Source organism: Homalodisca vitripennis, chromosome 5 (assembly GCF_021130785.1).
Source record: "Homalodisca vitripennis isolate AUS2020 chromosome 5, UT_GWSS_2.1, whole genome shotgun sequence".
In the NCBI taxonomy this organism is placed as follows: Eukaryota; Metazoa; Arthropoda; class Insecta; order Hemiptera; family Cicadellidae; genus Homalodisca; species Homalodisca vitripennis.
The window spans coordinates 79,954,952-79,976,418 of record NC_060211.1 but is presented as its reverse complement, the minus strand read 5'-3'; the positions used below and the strand labels follow the sequence as shown (position 1 = coordinate 79,976,418).

Sequence of the window (21,467 nt, the reverse complement as noted above, 5' to 3'; positions counted from 1 at the left end):
GATTTAGATATCTATGTACAGTTTTCACCATAATTATTAAAATAACTTGTTTAAAATATTTAATAGAATAAAAAAGATTCCCCGCTTACAAAAAGCCTTTTAACCTCTTACGTTGTAATGCTATTTAGAACACGACGCCCCTTACCAAAACTATGCACACCAAAATATATATTACAAGATACAGCGTAAAGCGATAAACTGGGCACCACTAAGCCTTACTGAAAGATAACACGCATGAATTGTGTTGATATGCGCAAGACATTGACATTTTCCGTACAGATTATTATTTTTTGCGATATTTACCCATAACTTTTTATAGAAACGCCGTATAGATGTTTTCTTAGTGTCATTGTGTTCGTTTCTAATTGTCCTTTAAAAGACATGTTACAAGATAGGGGTTACAATTTGAAAATCTAAAGTTATGTACCCCCTTGTGCTCCCCTTTTTTATCCTAAAAAATCCAAAAAATTATTTTAATAAGAGTGGTGAATGTTTTACATCTGTATCTCCAACAGTTTAGAATGTATCCAGGTGTATCAGGACTTAATTTACACCATATAAATGTAAATACTTGAAGAATTTAGAATGAAATCCAGTTCATTTGAAGTTATTCACGAAAGACATAAAAATATGGTAAAATATGTCGAAACTTCATGTTCAAAAAACCTGTAACCAAAAGTGATGAATGTAATATTTAACCATATTGGACATATAATAATAAGGTATAACATAAGATATTGTAAGTTTTCATCTTGGCTATTGATTGGGAGTTATAATCTCCTTTAGTTTTATAAAAACATACTCTTGAATTTTTGATCTTGACTTTTGTCTTTTTCAAAAATGCAGTGATGTTCTAGTAAAATAAAATTTAAAAAACAGTCACCTAGTGTCTCTTACGAGTACATAGGGTAAAAATTAAAAATTTATTTTCAACTAATGTAAAACCCACTTTTTCCTTAATACTGGAAAATAATGATTTTTATTACACTTAATTTTACAACGTCACTCAGCTCAATCACTTAACTTCTATTAGCTTTGAAAAGTAGTCTATTTTGCCATCATTAATTTGAGGATGGCTGTGCCGAGAACATCACAGGCTTAAGTGTTAATAAGAATTACGTCGGCGAAACTGTGCATCGTTGGTTGTCAGCAAGGATTTTGGCAATGCGAAACTTGATATTGCCAATCCTTTGGTACTTAGGAGTGCAATGTGGGTTACTCAGTTGCGATATTTTCCTCAATGAACGGAGTTTGAAGTGGTTGAAGTGGTAGACATGAGGTTGTGACTGTATTCTACAGCTATATAGTAAGTCAGGGCGAACCGAAATCTCTCGATACCAATATACCATACCATATACCATACCATACCATACACGATACCAGTGTTTTGAAGAATGAGCTACGAGATGTTTCATACCAGTGTATATATTTTCGGCGTAGGCGGAATTCCGCTGGGGTACCCTGAATTCGCCCAACAGCATTGTTTTGTGTTTTTTTCCAGCGAATAAAGCTTAAGAAGACCAGGAAGTTACAACTGTAATATTATCCGTGAGTTGAAAGTCCTTTATTTCTGCAATGTATGCTTCCAAGGATGTACCTTGGTGGGAACCTCAGCATCTAGTCAGGATCGAAATACGAGGGTGCTGAGATTTACGGGCAGATAAAAAATCTCCTTTGACACATATTCACACTTTGTTGGTCTTCTTCTTGTTTTCCGTCACAATTATTTCCGTATGACAATTTTATGCTTTATCACCTGGCTTAGGTTCTGTGATAATCACAACTGTCCAATGATGTGTCTACGGTCTTTATCAAAGACGAAGGTGGATGAACCTTATCTGGGCCTTCATTAGCCATGGTTGCACAGCTTATATAGGACATCATCTCTGGTCGTTAAGGCAGCGTTCTATTAGGCCGTCGTAAGACCAAACACTGAATTCGTTAAACTCGATAAAGGTGGATTTTGCATCGTGGAGATTTTTACACGTGGTATTTTGAAACTTTTGGTCACTGAAAGAGTGTGGCCCTTGAGTGTACGGTCAACTGTCTTCTAATTACTGTAAGCCCTCGGCATATATTACCAATTAATTTATCACACTCACCGAGACTCTAGAAGCTTCCAACCAGGTTCATATTTGGCTGGTTTATCCTTTTGAGTACACACCACTGGGTACAGCAAAAACAATGCTGTACGGGCAAGTGTCATTTACATTGGGCAACCGCACATACGTTTGACAGCGGCACATGACTACAGAAATGTCGAGTTTAGTTGATTGGTGAATGATATCGTGTTTAGTTTTAAGGTGTTACTCTATGTATGTACCAATATGAATGGTTCACCAATATGAATAATAAAATAATCCACAGATTTTGTATATGCTGTGGACACGTTTATTGTTGTCGAAAGAATTAAAATACATTGAAACAACTGCAATAGCCTTAAATATTTTGTGCTTTATTACTGACAAGTTTCATGGCTGAGCTCACACACGCACGTATCAAAGTAGTAGTAATAAACTTAAGATATAATAACAAATATAGTAAAACAATAAAAATAATACAAATGTTTCATTAAACTGTGGGGTTCAGTCGGTAGATTTTATGTTGACTTTTTTATGGTATATTGTTCAAACCAATAACAAAAACCATATTAAAAAATGTACCCTTAAAGAAAATCAAACATACAACTCACCAACTTAACCCTATAGTTTAATCTAACTTATGCATTATTTTATTTATTTAACATGTTTGTTATGCTATTTTGAGATAATAATAATAATAATAATAATAATATTCTTTATTGCATCAACAATCAACAATTTCACAGTTGCATTGCATGCGTCAACATTTGAGGTATTAAACACACACAATACTTAAATGTGAGAGTCAATAAACAAGGCAGTTAACAAGTATTTGGAATTTCATGGTAACTGGACATCAGGACTGGGAAATTGTTTGTTGATAATTTCAAGGATTTTCATCCCAGCGGCCCATCATGAACTCTTCAACGGAGTAAAAATGCCTTTAACACCAAGAGGCGTTTTAGTCGAGATTTGAATGTTTTGGGATCTTCGAGATGTTTAATTTCCTCAGGGAGCCTGTTGATGATTGTGACACCAACCTGGGATGGCAAATGTCCGAATGCTGTTGTCCTGTGTTGCTCGGTTCGAAAGTTGTCCCTGCCTCTTGTTTCATAGTGATGGACGTCCCTGCCCTGCACCAACTGGCATTTTAGTCGACAATACAGGGCGACCTCGAGAATATAGAGACAGGGTAAAGTCAGCAATCCAAGCTCCCTGAAGGATCCTTTACACGACTCTCTAGGATTCAGTTTTGAAAGAATTCTGATGGCTTTCTTTTGTGTTCTAAATACTCTTTCGAATTTGTATTTAGAACAACTTCCCCACAGCCTAAGGCCGTAAGATAAATGTGGATGTATGAGACCAAAATAAGCCGTTTTCAATACATCCATGGAACAAAATTTTGAAAGGTTGCGTAAAACATAAATGCCTGAAGCAACCTTTGAGCAGACTCTATCAATGTGATCATCCCATGTCAGTCCTCGATCAAGGTACATTCCAAGGAATTTGATGGATTCTGCTTCTTCCAAGAGTACGTCATCCACCATCACTGCGGGTCGTTGCCAATGCTCTTGTTGCCGAAGGCAAAAATTCATCACATTTGATTTCGAACTCTTTGTTTTCAAATTGAGTTTTGAGAAATGTTCAATGCATGAATTCACCTCAATGAATGATTTCACCTCGAGATCTTGTTTTGATTTTGATCTGATGCAGAGAGTCGTGTCGTCAGCATACTGAACCACTTTTCCATTCTGGATTGAAGAATTCAGTCTGTTGACGTATAATATGAAAAGGACTGGCCCTAATATTGATCCTTGAGGGACACCATAGGGCATTTTTACTTTGTCTGACAGAGCATTCGCAATCTGCACGCACTGCTCTCTCTGTCCGCGAGGTAAGACGAGAGCCAACGGTGCGGCAGACCCCGAATACCACTTGTCCACAACTGGTGCAACAGTGTCGCATGATGCACACAGTCAAAAGCTTATAATTACTAGATAATTATAGTACTGTGATCATAGGCTCAGTTCAAAAGTTAATCAGTGATAAAATTTAAAATGTTTACAGGCTATTGTTGTTTATTAAATGTTATTGTACAAAAATCTTACACTATATCTTTGCACATAATACTTACTAGACTTAAATCTACCCTTATACCCCATGCTACGGACGAAAACTCTGCATAGCTGAAGCCCCTTTATTGCCTACCTGAGTTGACTAATCGACTCTGATCCTCCGCAGTAGCATTGAGAGAAAGATCAATTGAATAATCACACCCGAAAGTCGTATTTGAGTACCAGTTCAATACGGGGTTTTTGAATCAATCATCCTTTAATGCTTATATTTCAGCATATTCTGAAAACAGTTCGATTCTACGATCTTTCCTTTTTCCTATTTTAAAACTTTTAATATGCATTTAGACTGTTGACACAAAAATCCTTAGTGTAAATGACCTAGTCGAATGAATGAGATAAAACGAAGGAAAAAGGGCCGTTGCTCAACGAACCCACTTGTGACAAAAAACCTTTTGGTTCAACTTTTAGATTTCTTATTAAGTTGAGTCGTTGTCACAGAGCTTCGTAAAGTAAAAGACCTTCTGTTATTTGTTGTTTCACAAATGGGGTCGTTGAGTTCACGATTAGCAATGTAAAAGACTATCACTAAAATTAGAAATATAAAAATGTGGGGTCGATGTGGAAACTATTCGTTAAGTAAAGTAGCTGTCACCATCAAAAAATATATATGTATTGCCACTTATTTTTGGCTTGTTTCCCCAATCAAGACAACATTTCAAAAAGTACATATTTATGGTCATTGTAATTTATTCTGGTCTTCATATTTTGTGTGTGTAAGTTATATATTTTCTTACCTGGATACTTTCTTACTCTGAGCTCAACAGAGGTTACAGAAAAGGGTGAAATAAGAAGTTTTGTTACTATCAAACTTACTATATGCCTTCAATACATAACTTAAACAATTGATATTAGTGGTTACTTTAATTAAACGTATAGTTGAGTTGTCATAAAATAATGTTAACACAGAACAGGTAATTAACACAGGTTCTTCCAATCTATACTATTATGTAAAAAAGTCTTGTCCTATTTATCTTATTTTTTTCGTGAACTTCTACGATGTTGTAATAATTATATAACTATTCTAATTATATAATTATATTGTTATAACTATTCGGGGAGGAAACGAATGTAACAAATTAGAGATCATTATATTTGGCACAGCCATTCTTGAGTGTAAATGGTGTAATTAAGCCGAATTTGTTTTACTTATGTAAATAATGTTTCATAAAAATTTTAAGTCTATACAGATAAAAGTTCTCTCAAGATACCATGCTGATGTTTGGCTACATTCTTACTGTGTCACTAGTTAAAATGTAATATGACTGTACTGAGTTTGTTTACGAATTTAATTATTCTGAAGTTTTCTCTTTGCCGTCATAATTAACGTAAAGACCAATGTAAACATTTTTGCTGACGATCAACCAAATTAAAACTTTATGTTACTTACCTATAAATGAAGCTCGATACATCTTGCTTTAAGTATGTAGTAGACCAGTTTGTCCTCGAAATGTAGTGTAGACAGTCAGACATGAAACCTTTCCAACCACTCATGTGACAGGTTTCACTAAAGCTCAGCCTTTAAAATACAGTACATGACTCAAATATTTGTTTAGGTATTCACTTTTTCTATTGAAATAAAACATTTTAAGTCATACTAATTTTTAAACCAATATGTGGAATAGGACAATGTCAAGTTTATTTATGTAGAATATGGACAAACCGATTGAAGTAATTATACTACTATTATTATGTTTTAAAAGGTCAGTTGTAAAATGATGATGAACAATAATCTTAATCTCTAACTGACCGAACATAGGAAGTTCGGAAATATCCTGTCAGTGTTAGGCAATCGTTTTAATATAATTAAAATAAAGTCACATTCTCAGCGTCAATGTTGGTAAAAATTGTCGGGAATCGTAAAATAACTTTGTTTACATCTGTTTAAATGTATGAACCTTGTAACAACAACATTTTGTATTGTTAAGAATGCAACTTAATGTAAGTGGTTGGTTTCACCGAGAACATTTAAATAAACGTACGAGTTTATTGAAATTAAAAGCAGCAAAAAAAGCAAATAAAACCCTCTATATCCATACAAAATTTGAATCCTAAGAACAGTGATTGAAACTTTTCTATTGAGTTCTCAATCGAGGCCTTTGCAATTTGTATAGCACTGAAGATAGGCTAATTGGCGCTTATTACAAATGGTGATTTGACATGCTCGCTGGCATACAATTTTAATACAGACAATGTAATTAGGATTTTTTTCAAAGGTAATAAGAAGATACAAAAATTTCAATAATCCAGCGGGGTATTTTTAGTTTTACGCAGGTTTTGTTTGGTTTGCACTCTTGTTGATATCCAGTCTCATTGGTTTGTATTTTATACCCTATCACCGTTTATTTTGTGTTACAATTTTCATTATTGCTTTAAAAATATTTTATAAACAACTAGTTGTATTACAGTCAATGTTTTATGTTAAAAATGGTATTGTAATCTATAAGTAGTAACCTATTTGTATTTCTGAGATAAAAAAGGTAAAAAATAAATAGACAAAGAACATCAAGCAGTAGAACAGAAACAATTGTTAAATGTCTTTAATAGTAGTGACAATAAAACTTAAAAACTATTACATCATCGGTTATAAAAATAACATATAATAAATTACTAGTAGTTTGACAGTATCTACAAACTTACATATTATTAGAGTTTTATTATATATTCAGTTATTGGTTTATTGTTGTAAGTATTACGGTGCTGTGTTTTTATAGAGATAATAGGTTTAAGCACCATTTCTAAAGATATATCCATTTTATCAAAAAATTAAAAAGGATACATCTTTGTATATTTAATCTTCCATGTCAATTTAGAAAGGAACCATTTGCGTTCATTATACAAAAGGCCGTGGCGATTCTTAGTAACAATTCTGCTTAGCGTTGCTAACCTGTATAGAATCTAAAACTCCTGATGTAATGCCACCACGGCTCTAAAGTGTTGTCTTTGAGACAGATATCTGGTCAGTACTTGTTGAAGAGTAGGGCTAGGACAGGAGCGGCTGCTAGGAGAGCCAAGGGGGCGAGGCCCCGCGCCCCATTGCAAGATTCTGAGGTGCAGGTCTCACAGAACGTGAGGTCGCGCGACTTTAGTTGGCTGCAGACGTCGAAGGTGTCTGCCCGTGGGATGCTGCAACTCCTTACCACCTCCTCCCGGTCATAGTCTGTGCCAGGAACATATCGTGCCAGTGAGTACACGTGAGGTCGAGCAAGAGAAGGTAAGGAAATACATTGATTAAATCAGATCAAATATTATAATGTTAAAGACATTGAACACCAAGACACATTGAATACTGTCAGAAATATGCTGCAAACTGTTAAAAGAAGAGGAAGAAGATTTCTATGGATAAGAGAGAGAGAGAGAGAGAGAGAGAGCCAGGAATTGAATTTTTAAGCTATACAGACTGAAATAATGACAATAAATACGGGTATATTATTATACGTTGACATTAACCCCTTTTTTACATAGAAGCACAAGTCGGCTAAACAAAAGGGGAACCAAAATATCCCCTTGAACATTGAAAAGGGGAACATTTAAGTAAAAATCCTGGGAAAAGAATGTTAAAAGGCTCGCACTATTCTATAGGAAGATCTATTAAGAAATATGCTGACGGAATGTACGAATTAAAATTTACAGGTATGTTTACTAAATTTGGTTAACACCTTTTTGACATTGAACGACGACATTATTAAATTATGACAATATAAAAGTATAGTGATCTTGATAGTTACATCAAGCAGCTCGCCCTAAGGAGTCAAAACAAACAAACAAATGCACTCATACACAAACTTATAGGCATTCATAATAGTATTAGGATAATTAATATAATACCTCTTGGTATTGAACGTCATATACATTATACTATCTTTACTCTTCTTTACAGTATCCGTTGATGCAGTGAGAGTATAATGGCTGGCCAAAACTAACTCTGGACCAAGATTTATAAAGGAAAAAAGGTTGAATTAGGGACTAGTATAGAGAAGCTAAGAACACAAGTAGAGTAGAACCTTACTGCATATGTTAGCAACGGTAGCACTTTTACAGGTTACTCACGTCTAGTGACCGCTTTGACGCAGGCGAAGTCCTCCGGCTGAGAAGTGTGGTAGCCGAAGTTGCTGAACACCCCCGGGATGATGTCATTGATGTTCCTCATACTGTCCTGCGAGCAGTGGGTTAGTAAGTGCTCGTGCTGATTGCTGATGAACGGATCCTTGCAACTGGGTCTCGTTGGGATGAGCACACGTAGCATTTGATCGCCTCTCCTATAATGCAAACAAGTAATTTACTATTGAAAATTAAGTTATTTAAAATCAATAAGCGTAGCACACAAAACTGCAACGTATACAAAAATATATAACATGGTGTAAATACAAATTTCGGTTATCTTCACAAGGGCCTTTCAATTAACAGACAATATTTGGATTTCAGGGATACCCAACCCGTCCACCAATTCCACTCAAATAAACTGAAGGTTTAAGACAGATTGTTTATGTTTGAAAAGAATATTACAAAATCTAAAACGTTCAATGTTTGAATTCCTGGTTTTGAATTTTACGAGAAAAATTGAACATTAAAACAATTAAAAAGTACTTAGATATAACATACCATAATCTGTGTTGACATTTGAAAGGTTTACTTTTTTATGGCTATATAAAAAAATTATTCAGTTGTTCTTCAAATAAGATCACTGCAGAGGTCATGGCAGAGGCCAGTCTGTTGATTTTGTTGAAATACGAAGTTCCTTAACGGAAATTCCAGTAATGTCAAACAGAAAGTGAAAGTCGTTCCTCGGATTGGCTGTAGAGAACAGTTGCAGCCCAAACACAGCCAGAATGACTGTCGGCGCCACCACAGGGTCGATACACTCTCCCTTCCTCATCGGGCAGGGCGTCGCGACGTCCCACTCGTATCTCTTAGTAACGTAATATGCCTACACTTCAGCATTTACAGCCTGGCAATAAAGCTATAGCAGGCACTGGGACGGGTAGATTATTTTGCAGTATAATTTAATGTTCTTAGACCTGTATGTTATGAAAGTTTAAAGACAATTTTTTATCTAAAAGTCACACTTAAGAAAATAATACAACGTTAATAATAGCGAAGCCTATCACTTTGGGGACTGCAATAATTTCACTTTTGTCTGTGTCTGTTTTTTCTGCAAAGTGTCTCAAAAACGAATCTTGAAATTATGAATGTAATTTGAGTTGTATGTAGGCTATGCTACATACAGTTAGGTGGTAGCACATATTACTTTATGAGATTTTAATGAGCGCTAGTGAACATTGTTACGTCGGTGTTATGGTAACCATGTTGCCAAAGGGAAATCTGGGAAATAAATACATTTGTTCACAAAATGTATACAATTAATTATAAAAATGACACCTTGACATGTGAAATAGTAACACATGTAGCATACGAACCAACCGCAAGATATCACGAGAAAATTTCATCTGTAGACTTTACATTTTGCATAGTGACGTACGATTTCTACGAAGGTGCATATCCATTAATGGGATTTGGCTGCACTCAGTAGACTGGCATAATTTCGCTTTTGTCTGTGGATGGGACCATTTATATTCTGTGTGATTTCCTGCCTGCCTGTCTGTCTGTCCGTACGACATGTCTAAAATGAAATGAGTTATGCACTTGAAATTTGATCCAACTGTATCTTGTCTATACAAGGACTCCTACCTTGCTTGTATACCTGTATACAAGCAAGGTAGGAGTACGCTACGCCAGTGTAGCATAATACGTTTCGCCGAGGTTGCAGTCCAAATTTCTGGTCTATAACGTATTTCATTTTTGATATGCCTTGAGGACAGAGAGGTAGTAAATCAGAAGATACATGATTCATCCCCTCGGTAGATAAGAGAGAAATTGTTTCAGTGATAACCTTCAATAGCTCTCAGTCAAATTGCATGCACCATTGCTCTTGTCTATGTAAAAACGAAGTTTATACATACCCTCCTCAGTTGATCAATTTCTATGGGGTTTTTATATTTTTCCTGCCTTTACATTTATAACTAGATAATTTATTAATTTGACTATTTATTCAAACTTGACACCGATTCCAGTTATGGTAGTGTGTGTGTGTTTTTTTTTTAATATTCTTTTATGTAATCACAAAAAACTATAATTTTTACTATTTTTTACGTTAAAAAAATACAACATTTCAATGCATATAGCCCAGGTCGCGTCTTTATGTCAAGCGCTGAAGTTCATTCAATCCATTGTAGTCTTCAGATCTAAAGATATTTTGAACGGTTTATTAATTTTTTAACTAATTAATATACCACTATTATATACACATATCTTCATTTGGAATTTAATTAAATAAGCATGCTCAACGTAATACGAGTCAGGCTCAGTGAGATTAGCCTTGCTATACAACTATGTATTCAATCAAGTGTATAGCGATGGAATAGAGGAACTAATTGAGTTGAGGGGCTGGAGGGCTATGGTCTGGCAAAGGTGAAGGGGGAAGAGTGAGTGCGCCCCTGCTCGTGCACCCAAGAGCACGTGGAAGGGAACAGTGCACGGTGTCTTTTTAAACATGAACACAAATTCTATATGAATACGATTTTTACAATTTTAAAACGCCAGACTGGACATTATTCTCCCATAGGGATCGACCTGTTTTAATTCCACAGAATATAAAATTAATATTCTTCCGTAACATCTTAGACATTGTGATAAAACTAACTCAATTTTTTTCAAATTAAAACACATGTCAAACCCACCATTCATGTTTCACACACTTATTGTAAAAAATTGAAATCATAAACCGTTTTCCAATGGGACTGATTATAAAATGGTCCAAAAATGACTACTTTAAATGTCTTTATGTATTCTTGTGAAGTGACCCTTCGTCTTTGAAGAGTACCTTGAAGGATTGTGACTATAACATTTAAAAATGATGACTAAAAACGATATAACCACTTTAAAGGCTATAATGCAGTGTAGGTTAACGGCTAGAGACTTAACCAAAGAGCCCATTTTGGCCGAAGTTTTGATTGCACATGTACTTTCTTTGCCTTCTCTCTTTTAGTTTGATTTTTATAAATATTAATATTTATTTTTAAAAGATGTTTACATTGTTTATACAAAATTTAAACTCATTGAGTAACTGTACTAGTTTGTTTTATAAAACTATAATAGCGCGTTAGATGGCCAAAGAAAATGGATTGAAAGGTGCCTCTATTGAAAATGTCATAAAAAGTCGTAGTCTTTGGAATTCAATGCAAGATACAGTGCATTTGGGCCTGTGATACATGTACAATGTCGAGTATGTGGAAACAAAAAGCGTGTTTTTAGTGTGTGTAGTAGTATTTTGAAACTTACCTATTTAATTTTTTCATAAATGTAACTACAACGCAATGAATTTAACAAAATACTTGTTCCTGCTTAAATCAATGTTATTCCTTATTAATGCATTGTGCAAATAAATAAATAGGAATAACTTATCATAATAAATAAGTGTAAAAACATAAAAATAAAGCAAGGAATGCTATCTAGCGGATAATAACAAAACTAATAACGGTAGATGCTGAATCTGATCGCAGCGATATCTCGTTGACAAGAATGGTACTTTTGATATTTCTCATTAAAAAGCCAAGCTATCCAAAACATCAGTTTACTACTTTGTACAATCAAAGTACGCTTATTAAAGAGTAAATGGAGTGCTAATTAAAAAAATTAAAATCGGAACATGGGATTTTAAGTCTTAATTCAAGATTTATTTCTAAAATTAGTCAAATCGGACAGTGTTATTGTATAGGCAAAATCCAATTTTGTCAAATTACAACGAAAATAATTTCACGTAACTATCAAATAATACGTCTTCAGTGAATAAATTATACATACTGTATATACATATCAGGTATCGAAATAGCCTTATTTTATGTATATACTATTTCGATACCTGACATTCGATTTCTTCCTTCTTGGATAAATAACTTAACAAAGATTAAAAATTAGTTAAACGTAAAACAATTTGTATGCTACCAATGCGTTCGATGTGCAGAAGTTAGAAATTTTGTGTGAATTCCATTCATAAAGCTGTTAAACTTGCAAAATTTAGCTAAACTATGATGGAATAAATGTCATACAAGACCAGTTTACAATACATGGAAAAGTTTACCATTTAACAATACAGCAAAATCTATTTGCAGTTGATTTTGATTGAGATTGAAGGAACTTGTTTTATTTACTAGTAATTGTGTAAACAACTGTTAATAATGTGTGTAAATTTTAGAATTGATAATTGAACCAGTAAAACAATATTTTTATAAGAAACGAAGATAAATGTAGCGTATCTGAGTTCATGTTGAATGCAATGGTTTATTAAGTAATTGGTACGAATGGAAAGTCCCTTCTTATATATATAAAATAATTGTTATGGGTTAATTATCACATGTCTGTACCTCCAAAACTCAGCACTTAAGGATTTGTGTTTATCGGAAGAAAATGATCGTGTTATATGAATTCTGGGAATTCCTATGTAATAGAAATATGGAACTATAGGCTAATATTTATTAATATGTGTTTGGTAACAAAATATGTGCAAAACTTTTGTCTGTGATTGGCAGATATTTAAACCTATCACTGGAGGGGTTGGGAAAATTTACTTTCTGTCTGCCTGTTTATCTGTATATCTACATGATATCTCGAAAACGAACTAACCAGTAGACTTGAAAATTTCATGAAGCTTCATCTCTATATAGCCAACACTGTGTTCGGTGATGGTACATTTCACACCTTGCGCATCAACCTTTTTTTGTGTTGTCTTTTAAGCCTCAGCTCTTAGGCTATGCTGGCTTGTTTTTGGTCACTGTGGCTATTATTCCTCTCATGATTGGACCTCCCCGGGATTTCAACCCGTGATCTCTCAGTTAGAGAGCCGCAGTGACTGTATTATTGTAATTATGATTAACCATTATGGCAACGAGAAATAGCAGAAAAAATGAATTTGTAAACAAGCTAAGTAAAATTATTTGAGTTTTTAACATGTGACATATCAACACACATGTAGATTTTTCATACAGTAAAAAAAAAAACAATAATAATTATAGAAAACAAAAGTTAAAAGTTGGTGTCAGGATTTTATTTTAGCTCACTCTTCAGCTCACTAATGTGAACTGAACCTACTCAGCCTACGTCACGGAACTTTTATTACCGTACGGAAACCTGCTATGAAACCAAACTCGGTGAACAAAAATGTAAATGAAACATGTGGCAAAATCTTTGAAGAAAGATTGCATCTTGTGAATGAAATTTGCTACAGACTTTTCCAAGCAACCTCAGCGAAATCTATTACACAACAAATGATGTGACATACTCCTACCTTCTTTAGTTTAATAACTTCTAAGGTTTGCTTTAACAAAGGAACTAGATGCTACGGTGGTTAATTGCCCTGGGTGGACAAAGGTCTTCCTGTCCCAAGACTCGGCCACAATTGGCTATGAATGGCGGGTGTATACTAACTAAGCAAGGTTACGCAACTGTTATAATTGCTGGATGAGACAAGACAAGTAAGTGTGGGTGTTGCGAGGTGACCTTGTGGCCTTCCTTCCGTGAACATTGTACCATCTGATCACCGGAACACGCAAGAGCGTTCTTAGTGTGTGCAAAATACGCTGGCAACTTTTTGTTGTATGGAATAAATAATTCACGTATTAAAGTTTTTAGAAATGTGTACATTCATTGAAGTTGGCTTTAATTTTTTATCCATGCCTGGTATCTGCAAACCAGTTTTCCGGTAATGAAAAACCATCTGATATTTTATTCAATACTAGGAACAGTCATTTTCTGTGCATTCTACTAGTGTTCTATGATGTTAAAAGTCAGGTTAAAAAGCAGAAATGACTATAATGGTTTCAATTGTATAAACTTCACTGCTGTCGCTTCCCATCTGCTGTTACTAATGGCCTCGTCATAAATCTATCCTTGAATGCTGAATGATCATCTTACCAACTTATCACCCAGGGGCCCGGATTCTTGTCTAGGATAAGGTTAAGAATTTCTTAAAAATAAATATTAAAATCCATTAGTCCGGGAAGTCAGTGCCAACCTGTATTGTGCGGGAACTCAGCTTGGATTTTCTTAAAAATGTTTATATAACTTATTTACTCATCAATGGCTATTAGTTTTTAGTGTACCAAACTAAAATAGTGTGACTTGTGAAATTATCGCCTTTCATAAAAACATTAGGATTGTTTCGTTGATATACAAACGAGTACTCACCTTAACACACTTTATGTGTGGTGTTTGATACAGTCTCAAATTATATTACATCATCTTCAGTCACGAAACAATACAGGAAGAGTTGTTACGTTCTTTGTCGCCCAGGATCCAGAGGTTGTTTAAAAATACAAACATTGGTAAAATACGTTAAAATTATATATATATATATATATATATATATATATATATATATATATATATATATATATTATGTATTAAATAAATAATAAATATGTGGACTATTGTTTGACGCTAGTCAGCAGTGGACAGCCTATTTTCAGGGTTAGGATGGTTAACCTTAAGGGAAAGGCAAACTATAAAGTTAAATCTTATTGTTAAATAAACCTACTCAAATGTATTGCTACTTATTTGCAGTTTTACATCACTTTTTTAAATTTGGTTTTTAAACTTGCCAGGATTTATATAGACAATTTTATTTGAAGTTTGTGTAATAATTACACAAACTTAATAATTATTAATTATAATTATTATTATTACACTTAGAAGCTGTCAGAAGTATACAACAGCATTTCAATCTTTACGTAAATGTAAAATATTCGCAACGCGTTGTGGAAGGCAGTATTCACTCAGCCTGTGGCTATTTTAATCTGCGCAAAACATCAGCCCATGGTGAGCAAGTGTGGCTACGAATAACACGTTGTGGGCATTTTATTTTGGACGATAACTGAATATAAATGTACACAACACGATATTTGATTGTACCCATGCCGCAGTAAATAGCGTAGTTATATTGCATTTTCTCACTTTTCAGGCGTTCATTCGGTTGCTGAGTTACAATACGATATATTACAAAAAAGGAAATCACTTTCAACTACCAAATTATGCACAATGATTTACAATACATATTCGAATTTTATTAATCAAAAGAATAATAATACATAACATATTGTAACACTGTTTCCTTACACCATGCCCCTGACCCCAAATTAATGATAATTTAACAGTTGGTATGACAGAAATGTTTTTTTTTTTTCAATTTAAAACAAAATTGTTATATTATTAAAATATTGATTTTTGTTAAATATTACTGTTGTATTTCGATAAATAAGTATATAAAAGTACAGTAAAAACCTTACGAACACAGTTGCTATCATAAAAAAAGCAAGAAATATAATTTAGACATCAGTGGTTTATGGTCCTTTGAACAGTATTTTACATTGATTTCTGTCTGTCCCATAAGTGGTCTAGAAACCCCATAATAATATTATATATCTATATAATCACCATGGCTTTAAGGTCTGCTACCAACCACGTTAGGAGCTGGGTGAATAAAAATGGGTACTACTAACACTCATTTCCCCGAATTTTTCCATTTAACCGTTGGTAATATGAAAAAGGCCACCGAGAACAGCGCCCTCTTCATGCATGAACGTGAACAGTATTACCAAATAGAGATTTCTCTATCATACAATAAAAAATATGAGTAATTTATAATTACTAATTAATTTGTTTACATTATACACTGTTATTATTTAGTAAACAGTTGCGTGATAAAGATAATACTCGTAATAAGGTTAATTATACCTGTATAATCTAATAATTTCCTGTCTTGTTGTTATTGGGCTAACCACTAAGCATTGTGTCTTATAATCGATTTCAATATTTCATGTTCATTGATCTTTTTATATGAAATGGATAATTTAGGAAACATGACTCACGTTGTCACATTCACTGAAATTCATAATAGTGTGCATTACACCTCCACATGTAACAATGTATTTATCAGAAAAATATATATAAAGGGTTCGAAAACGTTTCATGTCTTTAAAAACGTTTATTGTAACCATGTACATTTCGCTATTACCTTCATATTCTATTTAAACATCTCTTGGGTGAAACTTTTGTTATCTAAGGATAAGTTATTTCCAAAAAATAATCTTTCAATACAAACCAACCATATCATGTTTCTAATTTTAACTTAGACTACGTCTTTTTCTGAAGCTTTAGATAAGCATTTTACCTTCTTTAAAAAAATTACTTATTAAATGAGTGTAAACTCTGATAGAAAATAAAACTAAAAGTACAGTTTTCTAATTCAAAATTGTCTAACTTTTGGTTATAAAACACTTACTTGTATACTGAAAGTGTTATAAAATACTTATACCGAGCTTTACAGTATTGAAAACGAATACAACTAAAACATTTGATTATACTTTTTATTAATATATAGAAAAGGAACACAAACTTTTAAATACCTACAGTCCACCGAGTAACTAATGAGAACAACACTTCTTTTTACGTATGATCTGAATATATGTTAGTTTTCTTAGATATCTTAAGAAATAATTCGATATAACTCCAGATATTTTGTTTGGTAAATTAATAAAAGAAATATCTTGGGAACCTAAGTTTATTTTTATACTTATTACAAGAAAATGTTTACAAAAAAATACAGTCAGGCAGAACATGACATGACCATACACCGTATTTTGTGTATAATTTGATATAACATATGATGAAGTGTTTTTGAGTAATTTATCAGCATGAAAACAACAGGTTTTTTAAATAAAAAAATAAATATTTTTAAACAAACAAAATATTTTATAGTAAAAAAGTTTTATTTTGGAATTTCTTAATTTCTTTTGGCGTTTCTTAATTTCTTTTTACTATATGTTTAGGTTTTATAAATGTATATACAGGAAGTAATACAACATTTTAAGGAAAACGTTCAAGTCTTAATATACAATTAAAACATTATCAACTATTATCAAATGTGCTCTAATTTACCATAATCATGAAATGAAATGGTTTGAGAAAAAATAATTCTATAAGTTAATTTAACAAGAAATGAATAAATTGTTTGTTTTCCTACCTTGATGGAGGAAGAGCGCCACAAGTGAGAGAACTGCTAACGCACTGCTGCCCATGTCTGTCAACCAACTGTCCACCGTCAACCTAGTATCTGCAACAATAGACCAGGTCCTCCCCCACTATGCTCTTAGTCATGCAAATGCTCACCAGAGCCAACTTCCTTATATCAACTATTTCTTGGTCTTCTAATTGACATTAATTGGTAAACTGCAGAGGTGGGCTATTCATTACTCCAATTTATACAGTTTGTAGCGCGAGGGTCCTCTACTCCTAAGCAGAAAACCAACTGCAAGTTTCTACAGGGTGCTTTACTGCTTTACGCATTGCGTTGGCAACTGATGAATTAAAAATATTAATTTACACATATTAAATCAACATCACTATTCTATTAGTATGGATATTAAAATAGTAGGAGATTTCCAGTCTTCAACATTGCTCTCAAATCAAGAGAATCTATCTGGGCATAATATCATGGTTTATTTTGAAAACGTATTATTAAAGAAATAGCACCTGATTTAATGGTCAACATTCAATAGTACAAAGAACAGCAATTCTATTGAAAAGAAATATATTCCTAATTCCTAAATAATATATTGTTAGCCATCAATAACCAACCACTCTTGTTGGATAGACAATTTTTTTTCGTTTGGAGATGTTGGTACATCGACACAATATTGTATGTAAACTCTCTTGTTTGAGATCTTTATTATGACAAACAAATTACAAATAAGTAAAATTGAAACCATGATATAGTATACTGTAGGGGGCAAGGGTTGTATAATTTTGGTCTGTTGGTTTGATTGGTTTGATTTGCAGTCTAGTCACATAATTCCTTATTATTACTGGCCGGGTATGATTGACAATATTTGTTTTTTGAGATCATAATTTTTTAAGTGGCGCAGATCACGGTTCCTTTATTACACGTACGGATATTTCTTGCAAGTTTTTGCACATCTTATTTACACATACGATTTAGTATTGGAAGGTATTTTATTCAATTTTCAATCACACATGAAAAAGTGGGAGTTTTGTTGAGTTGGCAATGTCTCTTCGGGGCTTTTTCCATCACCCTGTATGGATAAAATTCAGTTTCCATTTACAAATTACACCCGTTTACCATGTATGGATGACCTAAAGATTAAACACTTTTTAAGATATACTATTCTTTGTAAAGATTTAAGATGACGCCAAAATCTCAATTGGAATAAATTGTAAGCTCAAAAGTCCTCTCAATCCGAGCTCCAAGCATTAAAAGACTAGGCATTAGTTCTATATATTCAGACATAACATCTGTATCAGAATATAAAACTATGACGTATTCAGATAATTTAACAGAGTATACTCTCTGCAAATGTTGTGTTTAAAGACCAATGTCAAAAACATCAACCCATTAATTGACATAAATTTGTCTGTTTACAGGAGATCTTCTTACACTTGAACATAAAAATATTAAATTTATCATAAGCCTATTAAGTCTATTACTTAAATAGTTTTATAATAAACACTAGCAATAAAATGAAGTTTTAAAATTTATAAATTACTTTATTATTATTTACAACACGGAGAATCCATTCTGCAATATTCCATATAACTTCATTCTGTTTCATTTTTTCTTCGTAGCTTTACTTTTCTTGGAACCTACATCCTCCTTGGTACTTTCAGCATTTTTCTTTTTCCCTGATACGTTTTTCTTGCCTATTGGAGACACAAAATATTGGAAATTTACATACATTTACTGTTTTTATACAGGTTGCTCGATATAAAAATTTGCTGTAGTTGCATAAAAGAACTTAATTAAATTTAATGATTTAACTTTTAAACGTAATCTCAGAACTAAGCTACGGTAAATACTTGGGGGATACTTTGGGGGAAATCATTCATTGCGTTTAAGTAGAGTATATTTTCAATGCCATACTTGGCGCGTAAAATGGACAAGCTAACAATACACACTAACCTAATTGTAAACGTCAAATCACATCTCTATTACGTAAGTTTGACAAGTCAATGAATGTCATAGAAATGAATGTACTAGTGTGCATAGTTATTTGAATTTACTGGATTAATTTTCGCTTAGCACACTATCGTTAACAAAAACATATTAAAGTAATAATCAAATTTAGTATTCATTGGTTTTATATATATATATATATATATATATATATATATATATATATATATATGTATGATATGTACATATTATATATTACACATATGTAATGTGTAATGTAATATACCATATTATATATATATACTAGCTGTTTCCCGCGGCTTCGCACGCTTTTCGTAAGTTTTGCCCGCGTATGAGCATTTCTGGTTGAAGTAAATTATATTTCCAACCCCGATGTAGATTTTACCTTGATGTCACGATCAAGAATATATGTCAAAAATGTATTGTACATGCATAATGTATTTTATTACAAAGTGGTCTACCACTCAACCTTTAAGTTCAACCAAAAATTTAGTTTAGACAATTATACATCATAACTTAGCGCCTTCAAATAGTGTTTCACTGTTTAATATACGTATCTATCTCGTAATTGCAGGTTATAATGTGCAGGCGCTTTGAAAACTTTTCTTCATTTTATTCGTTTATATTCACGACATAAGCGAATAATTCAGATAATAACTATCCTATCTTCTAAGTTAGACTAAATTACGGATACATGTGAAATTTGATTGAAATTGGTTCAGTCGTTTTAGAGTTTATTGGCAACATACATCGTGACTCAAGATTTTTATATATATAAGATATATATATATATATATATATATATATATATATATATATATATCTATATATATCTTTTTGCGATTCAATGTTTATTGAAATATATATATATACCAAGAGCTATTATAAGAGAAATGATCATAATACAAATCTATCTCATTGACTCTTTACAAAAATTCCAAGCTTGTAAAATAGTTATTTTGGCGATTGTAGGAACTAGTAGGTAAAGTATAGCTCGAAATATTGCTATAGAAATGAGCAATATTTCACGAAAGCTAATAAAACAATACCCAAAAGCGTGAACGCACGATAAAACAAGTTAGGACAAACGTTTCTTTGGTTTTTTTTCTAATTTTCGATTACGTTATAGTTGCTCAATATCTGGAAATGTGGTAATTTATCATCATACACATACTAATTTGTTAAAACTAATGTATGTATTACTTTAATGTACGATAAATGTGTGCTTATACTTACCTACAACCTCTTCATCTGATGTAACCGATGGATCCTTTTTTTTCTTTGTTTTATCATTTCTTTGGATCGATTCATCATCTAAAAAAGATGAAAGAAACAATAATTATCTTTTAGCTGTAGCGTATGCAGGATTTAGCAATAACATTTATGCTGGCGTAGGTACACATCCTTCATATTTGTTAAATGGTACTACTATTGTTTTCTCTCTTACGATTTTATCATCTATGAGATAATTTATTTGTAATTAATCAATATATGAATGTATGCACTATTGAGTTTTTTTCTGAGAAACTATTATCTTATTTCGGTTCAGTGATGGAAAAATTCCAATGTAACAATTTTGAAATATCTATGGATCCTTTATTTACTAATTTCTGTTCAGTAATATTTGAGCAACTGGAGATCAAAGTAATAGTGTTTACAACATGGGTTTCACTGTTAACGATACTAGAAGTAGAATACCAATGTCCAGTAAGACGACATGCATACTGTACGTGTGAAAGAACTTTGGATTGCACTCATCAAAAGCAAAGAAAAGGGATTCTTTTCTGATAATTGTTTCTGCCTCATTGAATGAGAAAGAAGGACTTCAGTTCCTATTATTTTTATGATTACTGCTATAATTATATATAAAAAAGAAGTGAAGGTTAGATTAAAACAATTCAATAACAGTCAAATAATGTCTTTTGCGAGTACTTAGAGTAAAAATACGAATTTATTTTGAACTAACTCCAAACCCACTTTTTCTTAATACTAATGATTTTCAAAGTTCCTTTATTCTACCCAGCTCCTCAATTGGAACAATCAGTCAACCTCATACACTATTAGCTTTGGAATGATCGTAGTCGATTTTCACCATTATTGCTTTGACGATGGCTGTGGCGAGAACGTCACAGGCTTAAGTGTTAATCTGAATTGCATAGGCGTCACTGTACTTCGTTGGTTAGCAGCAAGGCTGTTGACAATGCGAACCACCTT

The 21,467-nt window shown here is 32.9% G+C and overlaps 2 protein-coding genes across 3 annotated transcripts in view; both read right to left on the bottom strand.

Annotated features, from left to right (window-relative positions):
- Positions 1-6,718: 6,718 nt before the first annotated feature.
- On the bottom strand, positions 6,719-17,441 carry LOC124362419. The gene is made up of 3 exons (XM_046816899.1): positions 17,286-17,441; positions 8,264-8,472; positions 6,719-7,373 (listed from the first exon to the last, which is right to left on the bottom strand). Exons 2-3 carry the CDS (start codon positions 8,457-8,459, stop codon positions 7,174-7,176), a joined length of 396 nt encoding a protein of 131 aa, XP_046672855.1. The 5' UTR covers positions 8,460-8,472; positions 17,286-17,441; the 3' UTR covers positions 6,719-7,173.
- A 1,359-nt stretch (positions 17,442-18,800) lies between these two features.
- Positions 18,801-21,467, bottom strand: part of LOC124362418 — a 35,735-nt gene continuing 33,068 nt past the window's right edge. For both annotated transcript variants that reach the window (XM_046816898.1, XM_046816897.1), the window contains exons 13-14: positions 20,490-20,567; positions 18,801-18,979 (exon numbers count right to left, since the gene is read on the bottom strand). In XM_046816898.1, the coding sequence (XP_046672854.1) occupies positions 18,888-18,979; positions 20,490-20,567 (170 nt within the window). In that variant the 3' untranslated portion in view covers positions 18,801-18,887. The remainder of the gene's footprint in view (positions 18,980-20,489; positions 20,568-21,467) is intronic.

Coding starts and splice junctions, on each gene's coding strand:
- LOC124362419 (XM_046816899.1), bottom strand. CDS start 8,459: ATGCTACGTGTGCTCATCCCAACGAGACCCAGTTGCAAGGATCCGTTC. Junction 7,374..8,263: donor CGTCAAAGCGGTCACTAGAC/GTGAGTAACCTG, acceptor TTCCTGGCACAG/ACTATGACCGGGAGGAGGTG.